At 41.0% G+C, this 10,758-nt stretch overlaps 1 protein-coding gene across 2 annotated transcripts in view; it reads right to left on the reverse strand.

Moving 5' to 3' along the window:
* Positions 1 to 9,424, reverse strand: part of p2ry13 (purinergic receptor P2Y13) — a 30,892-nt gene extending 21,468 nt beyond the window's left edge. For both annotated transcript variants that reach the window (XM_079824391.1, XM_079824392.1), the window contains exon 1: positions 9,293 to 9,424. In XM_079824391.1, the coding sequence (XP_079680517.1) occupies positions 9,293 to 9,314 (22 nt within the window). In that variant the 5' untranslated portion in view covers positions 9,315 to 9,424. The remainder of the gene's footprint in view (positions 1 to 9,292) is intronic.
* Between the last annotated feature and the right edge of the window lie 1,334 nt (positions 9,425 to 10,758).

Consider the following 10,758-nt stretch of genomic DNA (forward strand, 5'->3'; position numbering starts at 1 on the left):
CATAAAACACTTTTTCAATGAAATGATTGTTAGGCTGCATTAACTAGGTCAGCCGGAACCGGGAACACTTCCCATAACACCTGATGTACTCGTTACATCATCAGAAGAATGGCATCTACGCTAATGATAGTCTCTCTGTTTTATCCCGAGGTTTACTGCAGTCAGCTGGATCCGGGCCGTATCCAGTTCAGATGGTGGACCTGCGCCCAGAGAAGACCAACACAGGACCCCGAAGTGTCTGCAGAGACCGTGATTGGACTCCCCCTGCAACTGCCTCATCGACACGGCATCTCAATCAACCCGTCTCCAGCGTGTTGCCTCCGATCATTTGAATTTTGCACTTTAATAATTATTTAATCAACATCATCCTCAATAAACCGTCTCCAGCATGTTGCCCCCGGTCCCTCGAATATTCTGATCTATTATGACCTCTGAGCTGTAAAGCTGCCAGAGTAATAATAATAATAATACGCTGTTTGTTAATTGGCCAGAGGAGAACTGGCACCCCGACTGAGCCTGGTTTCTCCCAAGGTTTATTTTTCTCCATTAGGTCACCTAATGGGGTTTTGGTTTCCTTGCCACTGTTGCCTCTGGCTTGGCGTGCTCAGTTGGGGACACTACATTTTTCAACTAAACATCGAAATAAATCTAATTAATAAACTAAATTAACCATTTAAACTAAATTACTGATCCAATTATTGAACTAAATCCCACACTGTCACTGTATGATAATTGAAATGAACTGATGACATCAGCGTTTTTTCCAGAATGGCTATACAGCTGAATAAAACTATGCTGCATTATTTTCCTGTTTAACACTGTAAAGCTGCTTTGAAACAATCTACATTGTTAAAAGCGCTATATAAATAAAGTTGACTTGACTTAATGGGCGTAGAGAGACCGGATATAAGCCTCCAGGAAGAGAGCTTCCGGGAGAGAGTCTGACAGGACACTCGGGGATACACACAAGGAAAGGAGAGCTTTGGAGAGCAACTGGACTGTCTTTGAGAAGTTTGATTTATTTGTGAAACGTTTGTGAGCATGTGCTGTGTTAAGAGAGTGTGGGAAACAGAGAAAATAAAAGTCACCCGATTCTCCACTAAGACGACCCTGCCTTCTTCCTTCCTTATTCATATCGAACTTTGTTACAATAATATACACTTCACGAGTTTGCACTTACATATAATTTATAGAGAGTAATTCAATGCGTATTTGGCGTGCTGTCCGGGGGGAGGGCTTCGAGCTCGGAATTAGGCCCGAACCCAGAGTACCCCCCGTATATGTAAGTGGTTTTAGAGTTAAAAGGTGTGGCGAAGGGGTGGTGGAAGGGCTGCTGAGAACTGTCAACAAACAGAGGTAGGACTGCTGCGTGTATATATACCTCTATTGTTGATTAGCTGAGTGCTCCTCACCTGTGTCAATTATCTGAACGTGCTTCTCTCTAACCTTGTTTATAAAACATAATTTCACGAGTTTGCACTTACATATAATTTATAGAGAGTAATTCAATGCGTGTTTGGCGTGCTGTCTGGGGGGAGGGCTTCGAGCTCGGAATTAGGCCCGAACCCAGAGTACCCCCCAAAAGCTAAAGAGCATAGGACAGCCGCCTGTTAAATACCCCCCCCAAGAAGTGCCGAGCTTGGCGGCTGGCATTAGAGAGGGGGCCTGGTTGTTTGAATGGGAGGGCCCGTGAGCGGCTTGTGTCGCCAGTGGGCGGCCCCTGTTAGTTCACGAATCGCACAGGTCTTGATGGGAGCAGGGTGTGGTCTTGTACGTGGGAGACCGCCTGGAAAAAGAAATATGAGATTATGATTTAGAGATTTTTGTGGGACTTACCCCTTCCTTGCTACATGTAAACTTTCCACTTTCTTGCTGCAATGAATCGATCCACTTCCTTACCAAGTGGAAACTTTCCACAAGTGGAACCTATAAATCTAGAGGGTTTTATCCGCTTCCTTACTGTGTGGAAAACTTTCCACTTCTCGCTGCGCAAGTTTTTCAAACCACTTTCTTGCTCTGGGAAAAACTATCTGTTTCCTTGCTGTGTTTAACAACTTCTATTTCTTGCTGTGTGAAAACGATCCACTTCCTTGCTGGAATCTCGCTGTGTCGAAACTTATTCGCTTGAGGAGACTATTCACCATCTTACTGTGTGTGCTACTATCCAGTATCTTACTGCATGGACAACTATCCACTATCCAGTATCTTACTGCGTGGACAACTATCCACCATCTTACTGAGTGGGCAACTATCCGCCATCTTACTGCGTGGGCAACTATCCGCTATCTTGCGGCGTGGACGACTATCCACTGATTTACTGCTTGGAACTTTCCGCTTCCTCGCTGCGTGGGAACTTTCCACTTCCTCGCTGCGTGGAAACTTTCCGCTTCCTCGCTGCGTGGAAACTTTCCGCTTCCTCGCTGCGTGGAAACTTTCCGCTTCCTCGCTGGGTGGAAACTTTCCGCTTCCTCGCTGCGTGGAAAACTTTCCGCTTCCTCGCTGCGTGGAAACTTACTGCTTTCTCTTTGTGTGGAAATGTACCGTGTTCCCACTGCATTGACACTATTCACTTCCTCGCTGCGTGGAAACTTACCACTTTCTCGTTGCGTGGAAACTTACCGCTTTCTCGTTGCATGGAAATGTACATCTTTCTCGTTGCATGTAAATTTACCGCTTTCTCGCTGCGTGGAAACTTTCCACTTTCTCGCTGCATGGAAACTTTCCACTTTCTTACTGCTTGGAAAACTATCCACTTCTCACTGCGTGGAAAACTATCCGCTTTCTCACTGCGTGGAAAACTATCCAATTTCTTACTGTGTGGAACTTTCCACTTTCTCGCTGTGTGGAAACTTCCGCTGATTCTCTGCATGGAAACTTCCTGCTGACTCACTGCGTGTGTAGTAGGTTGTAAAATATATGCATGCATGTTCAAATAAAAGAGAGAAGTTAAAATAGTTGGTTGTAAAATATATGAATGCATGTTCAAATAAAAGAGAGAAGTTAAAATAAAAGAGAGGAAAAAAGGACACCCCCTTTAAAATTATTCAACATTCATTTGGTATGAGTTAAGAAAATGTTGTTATTATTGTCTCCTGTAGAGGGCGTTTAACGCTGTTTGAACTAAGGTATTGCTCCGGGTGCTTCAGAGTTAATTAAACTTTGCCGGAGCTTGCAGCCAGTACACCTGTCTCACAGCGTTTCTTTTGTTGTTCTACAGGTGAGCAAAAACGATTCTAAAACTGGTTGAAACTGATGTTAAACACTGTTTAGCAAAGATGTATATGGTTATTGTTCACGGGTTGCAGAGAAAGACTGTTCGGTTGATTAGAACGCATTCTGTAGTAATGAGTCATATCAAATTACACGAGTGACAAATATGTGAATGTGAAGTGAACTGAGAGAAAATACTCATGTGAAAAGAGTTGGTGAATGTTTCTAAAGAGTTTTATATGTGTATTGTAATTGGATGATAAAGTTTAAACGAGTTAAATGTAAATTTGGTACTGGAGTCATCTCGAGCCAAAATGGCGGCGCATATATGCGTGAACTAGAGCCAAAATGGTGACTTGCATGTAAAACATGAGGTTCGATATGAAGCCAAATGCTAGATTCATTTCTGTGGCCGTGTGAAAATGGAATTATTGTTTATGACAATGCGAAAATGTGAAGACATGGTAGCAGGTGAATGTATTGTTTGATTCTAATGTGTTACAGAACTTAAGATAAAAATAACTCCTGAAAAGTAATTTATTGAAATGTAATTGGCATTATTGGAATGTGCTGTGTCACATAGAAACCAGTAATTGTTGTTCTGTAAAATTAATGTTGTGAATACATTGAAAGCTAAGAAAAGAATGAGAGTTAATTAAACTTTGCCGGAGCTTGCAGCCAGTACACCTGTCTCACAGCATTTCTTTTGTTGTTCTACAGTGCCGGCAATAGTGGTTCATTCAACTTCTCTATTCAGGCTTTCTAAGCCCTGATGCATGTAACACGTGGAAACTTTCCACTGACTCACTGCGTGTAAACTTTCCACTTCTTGTTGAAAGGCTGAAAACAGAAAAGAGAAGCATGAGTGCTTGACCGGGAGATTTCTCACTGCGTCCACTGGGAGATAAATGCTCGCTGGACAGAGACAAAACCTCCCGGTAGATTGGGGGGGTGGGGTTAATCGGAGGGTTTGGAGGGCTTGATGATGTGGTACCAGTTGTTCCTGATATAGTTTTGAGAAAGCATCTGAGGACCATGTCCCTTTGATCTGCTGTTGGGAGAGGCCTTTTTGAGCTGCTGAAGTTGCCTCCCCGATGCGAAAGGGTAGCTTGGAAGTCTTTTACACTTTTTTCGTGTATTTCATGAAATATGAATGAATTTGCGTGATGTAAATCCGACAGATCCGATCTTCTGAGCGCAAACTAACATTGCGCCCCCCATCGCGCAGTATAGATCAATTAACACACAGTCACTCACACATATTTGAAAATCAGAATATCAGATAGTTCGTGACATAGTTAGCAATTTTGTGAATATTTTGAATTTAAAAAAAAGAAGAAACTAAATGAACCCGATACAGCTGAGCTGTCAAACAGCGCTATTATGGCAGCTTTGTGTCATGTGAGAAGCATGACGTGTCGCCATGGAACAATAAGGCGATGCATTCTAAAATATTTTGAGGCCTGACAGGAGATAATTAGTAAATTCGGCATCCGGGTGATGAGCTAGTTCAAAGTCCATGTGTGAAATATTTAAATACACTGGACATTAAATGCGGGCATGGGCGCAGCCACGGAAAATACAAATGTGCATAAACTGGCATCGCTGTTTGGTACATTTACCAGAATTAAAATGTTTGCAGGGCTGCCTGCTTTCTTCGAAAGAGGAGACTCTCCTTTTGAATCCCTGATTTGCGCTGGGGGTTGCTGCACTTAGCACGTAATTGGTGGATCTAGCGGTGTTTGTTTCCGGGCAGGGTAGGGAGAAGGGGTTAACCTGCGGGCATGATGTTGTTGAGTAAGTCACTGACCTGCAGACCACAGGTCTGGGGGGGAACATTACTGCATTGGCCGTGGAGAAAATTAGCCAGAGAAACTGACCTTCTGTGGGAGCAGAAGGAACAGCACTGCTGTGACCGTGGAGAAATTAGCCAGAGAAACTGAGCTTCTGTGGGAGCAGAGGGAACAGCACTGCTGTGGCAGTGGAGAAAATTAGCCAGAGAAGCTGAGCTCCTGTGGGAGCAGAAGGAAAAGCACTGCTGTGGCAGTGGAGAAAATTAGCCAGAGAAACTGATCTCATGTGGGAGCAGAGGGAACATCACTGTTGTGGTGGAGAAAAGGTTAGACGTACAAATAAAAATAAATAAATAAATAAAAAAGAAACACATTGAGCAACCAAATAGGACTCTATTTTGAAATTGCTATGACTTATTTCATGATGCTCATTCAATTCATATGAGGAGATCAAATATTAGTGGTGTCAACAATAATCGATTCAGCGATGCATCGCAATGCGGGGCATGCACGATTCAGCATCGATGCGGCAAAGTGCCATAATCGATTATGTCACCGTTTATTTTCTGGCCTTGAGTTGGACAATAAAGTTGTGAAGTTTCAATTACTTCCAGGGTCATAACAACAACAATCAAGATGGCTGAGGCGGAGGGAGATCACCGCGATAGACGGGTAATTAAAAACGCACCCAAAGCTTGGAAAGCGGACATCTGGGCACATTTGGGATTCTGACGCCGGCTTCACACCGCACGCGGAGCGGTGGGTATGGAGAGCCGGAGCCCGCGCCCCCATTGTGGATTCACACTGGCAGCATTTGTCTCGCGCAGATATTGCAAATACAGACCATATTGTACATTATGTCACATTTTCCGGTCTTCTCCTCCGAGCCCCGTCTGTCTCGTGCTTTGATTTATGATGGGCAGCATATGCTGCAAATGCGACCGTGTTCCTCTCTGTCTCATACATGCATATAACTTGTTGTATATAAGTAGTTCACATGATAAATGTAAGTTAACATTAAAGTGAATATATGCTTCTAGTTTTAATCATTTAAACAGGCTTTTGAAGTTTGGGCAAAAACTTCTGGCAGTGTTGTGTTTTTAATTGTTTTAACAGCTCTGGATGTCATATGGTGATTGTGAAACACACGGGGCACTTCACTACATGATTTCATGGTGAAATTTTGTTATCCGTGTTAATCTGGTCAGTTTTGATCAAGAACAATCCACTGTGGCTTTAAATCAGCGTGAACAGCGCGGCAAAAATAGACTCGGCGCCGAAACGATCGCGGCACTGCTGCTTCTGCTCCTGCGATGCGCTGCCGCGCCGCCTCTGCATGCGATGTGAATGCTCTAATCTGTTCACATGGGCGGCAAAAAAAATACGCGCTGCTTACGCCCTGCTAACGCGCCTGCCACACTAAAATCAAGCACGAGAATGGACGAGTCCCTAGTGTCAACGTTACTGTGTGTGTTGCACTGAATATCTTTATTGCTGGGTGCCTGGGTGGTGGTTGTTGTTACAATAGTGTGACTGTAATTACGGATTAATATTTGCACAGGAGTTCATGAAGTGCCCTGTCTTAAAGCTTTTTACTGTGTGTAAAAAAAAAAACACTTATGTTCACTGCTGGAAAAAGTTGGCTTAGTTGGTAATTATTGCTCTATATAATTTCAAATGGTTCTAAAGCAGAGAGAAGAGAAACATTTATCATTCAAAGCACTGAAAGCAGTGATTTATGTTTTCTTTTTCAGGTTTGAAAATGCCATATCCAATACCCTGTACCATTCAATTTTATTTTATTTAGTGACATTTATGTCAAAGATACAGGAGAGTGATAATACACACATAGCAGCCAATACAATCTGTTGTTCAATATCTGACTGCTTGTATTGCCTCATGACTGATTAAAAATTTGCCTTGTTGTGTGCAGTAGAATTTTGATGCATCGCAATGCATCGTAGAATCGAATTGAATCGAATCGTTACCTGGTGAATCGTAATCGAATCGAATTGTGAGGGCAGTGCCTATGCACACCCCTATCAAATATACAGCCTTACAGCCTTACAACTGTATACAACATATAACGATATATTCACCATAAAGAAAACATTGTCATGTTCATAAGAATTTGCTTGGCATGAATGAGCACTATTCATTTACTTCGAATCTGCTCTGAACTGAAGCATTTTGAAGCATTGTTTGCAAGCCCATAGAATGCACATCAGCACCACATTCAGATTTTGAAGCATTAGAGCTCACATTTATTTAATGAAATCATAGCCTTTGAAGTTTTGCAGTCACATGATATGTTTTCTCATCCCCAAAATATAAGGTTGCTTACAATGATCAATGATATACTTGTTATACAATATAGCCTTATACTGTAAGGTATTGATGTTACATTCAAGAAAACGGGTGTTCCAAAATACATTGTACGGTTTGCACATCTATTTATAGTCGCAAAATCGAGTATGGTCGCACTGTGTCGAGCCATGTGATCGAGCTTATGTGAACATCAAGTTGAGAAGTATTGAATCAAAGGCAGATGATTATCAGCTGGTTCCAACTAGTGGCTGATTGTTTGGCGTAATATGTGCTGTTGCAGCCATCATTTTAGTGATTTGTTCTCACGATGCGTTCACTCGATTTACCAGCAAGTGTATTTATCGTTTATCATCACGGCAATCGCGTGCGTCCATAATAAAACACTTCTAGTGTGTGCACCTGTCTGTAGTATTAGACTACGTAGACAAGTAGAGACAGCACAATCGCAAGAAAAGCTTGATGTCTGCCGGTAACGATACATTATCTTAAGACAGGAACTGTTGTAGTTCTCCCTGTTGCAACTTGCAAGTCTGTGCGGTGTGCACTCTTTACACTGTCCTAGCGCTGCTTTCGCCACTGAGTCTGTCGTCATGGTTTCAAGACAGCACGTTATTAATATTCCTCTAGAACATCGATTATTGAAGTTTGTGAATTGATTAGAATTGCTAGAAGACAGAATCGATTGTGGATCGTGGAAAAGACACAATTAAATCTCGGGAAAAGCAAAAATGATTTTACCGTGAATGCTGATGGAAGTGGCCGAAAGGGGTTTTTAAGGTAGCTTATACATTTGTAAGTAAAGACTCTGTACTGTACAATTGCCTCGAGCGGCGCGTGCAGCCATGCAGACAGCGTGAGTGGGTGGCCAGGACCAGCTGCCGGAAATGCCGTCCATGCTGAGAACTGTCAACAAACGGAGGTAGGACTGCTGCGTGTATATATACCTCTATTGTTGATTAGCTGAGTGCTCTTCACCTGTGTCAATTATCTGAATGTGCTTCTCCCGAACCTTGTTTATAAAACATCATATTTGGAATGAAAGATAAACATGTTTCCCACCATGTCTTAATTAAAATGTTTAAACTGGTGTGCTGTTAACTGACCTGCCTAAATATAGCCTTGATTTTTTTATATAATCTGCCACCATAGATTCCAAAAGAAAACCGAACTGGCGGAAGGAAGAAGCGTTACTGCTTGCTGAATTAGTTGAACAGTGGAATGTTATAAAAGGCAAGTTCAGCCCAACATTATCCAGTACTGACAAAGATGATGCCTGCTCCGTCCAAACGATACCGTTTGATTAACTGCTCATTGTAAAACATTTCAAAATCATTCTTCCTCTTCTAAAAAGATTTGTGCACGTCTTTATCTCCTCAGTGCCATCACAAGCCCCTACTGGCAACTCCTAATCACTTGAGAGACCTCTCGAGCTGTCTTAAATAACTGGGTGAGTAAGAGTGATTCTTAGCTTTAAGAAATTTGATAACTTGCTTTTTATACTTAAGTTAGAAAGTAGGAGTACATTTCATGAATTCTCAGCACTTAGGACTAAAATGGCACTTTGAGAAGCTTGATAAATACAGGACCAGACTTTCAATAATGGAAGAATATGTAAAAGTATGGTATTTTGGGGAAAAGGGCACAATAATTAACATAATAATAAAAAGCTAGCTGACTTTTCCATTTGCTGACATGACATGGTTAGATTCAGATGGTAAATATAAATTTTTTAAACAAACAAACCACTTTTATGATTTATTTTCACACACAATCTGTTGCTCCATCAATGTTCAATACAAACATATATATTTTTTCTGCAATCATACTCTATGGGAGGAATGAAAAGCATATTTTTCTTAAGGTGTGCCTTTAGCCCTGTTTTACCCTGTTACATTAACACATAACATTGACTCATTCAACAAATGCCTCATTCATTCAAAGTATTTAAATGTTTTAATTACCTTTACCATGAAGGTGGATCATATTAATATTGTGGTGTCCAGTTGTGTGCTACTTCCTCAACATTTAATACTGTGCTTCGTTTTCCGAAAACTTCTATGCACTGCTCTTCACCGGAAAATGCAAATGAGGCTAAATGCATGCAGAGAGTCCATTGTATTTATACCTAACCACAAGCTTCAGTAGACCTACTTAAATGTATCCATTTATAGCAATTGCCCTATTAAGGGGCAGCATAATCAGCTAAAATCTTATTTGTTGGCAGTGTAGTTGTTCAGAAGTTTTCTGAATAAGTTTAGGTTTCTCTAAAGAGTCCATACAATTAATAAAGCCTTGAATGTCACAGATTGTCAAAAGCTTGTGCACTTTTTCCAACAGACATAACTACAGTAAACATTATTAAATTATATGGTAGTCTATATTAATAAGATACTAAGCATAATATGTTGGGAATACACACACACACACACACACACACACACACACACACACTATCTGACAGTGAAAATAATCCAGACTAACACTGGCTACAAACATCAGAGTTACTATCAGTGATTGCCTTGCTCTCTATCAATTCAATGTGCCAATCACATCGGTTGCAGGGGCAGGTTTTTTTTTCAAATGAACAACATATTCTGAGATCATAATTCATAAACCATTTGAATTTACAAAGTGGAAAAATAAATGCTTTTCTTAGACTGTGTAGTGTCAATCACACCAGGGGCCCGTACCATCATGCTAGTTGAACAACCTCAGGGTTACAGGATTTGTTTCGAGTTGACAAAACCAAACCAATCCAATCAGGCTTTGTTGGTACCATGATGGTGCAATGCAATGCTAGTTTCAGCGTGACGCAGTTATCATTTCACATCCAGCTCCAAACCTGCTCTAAAGTCAATAGCGCAGTATTTTTTTGTGTTATTTAAAGGGTGTGTAAGTAGTATGAGCCTATAGGCGGTGCACAAAACATGTACACTCTAATTATTACACACACAGGGACGTGCAGCAGCATTTTTAAATATGAAAAATTATGAAAAAGTTTTAAATATAAAACATTACAATGTAAAAGAGTATTATTGTGTACATAAAGAAAAAAATCCTACATATCATAATGGATAATCATTGCATTGCAGAATGACCTATTTGGAGTAATGACAAATGAAATTGGCCAATTATTTGACCAATCGTGGCAATACATACATGCATTTGAGGGTGTCTATATTCCGCTATGCAAATAGTGAATCCTTCATAGTGCGAGAGCAACTGGCTTTTAAAGGGAATGAGAGGTGAGACTCTGATTGGTTTATTGCACGTTACGCCCAAAACACAACCATGACTCATTAAGAGACTCGGGACGAAAACCCTTGAGTCAAAAATACAGTTTCTATCTTTTCTCAGTCTAGAAGTCACCAAATTCAAAAATAATTTCACATTTCTACTGCATAAATGACCTAGTTTAAATACAAAG

Source organism: Gobio gobio (assembly GCF_949357685.1).
Source record: "Gobio gobio genome assembly, chromosome: 8".
Taxonomy (NCBI): Eukaryota; Metazoa; Chordata; class Actinopteri; order Cypriniformes; family Gobionidae; genus Gobio; species Gobio gobio.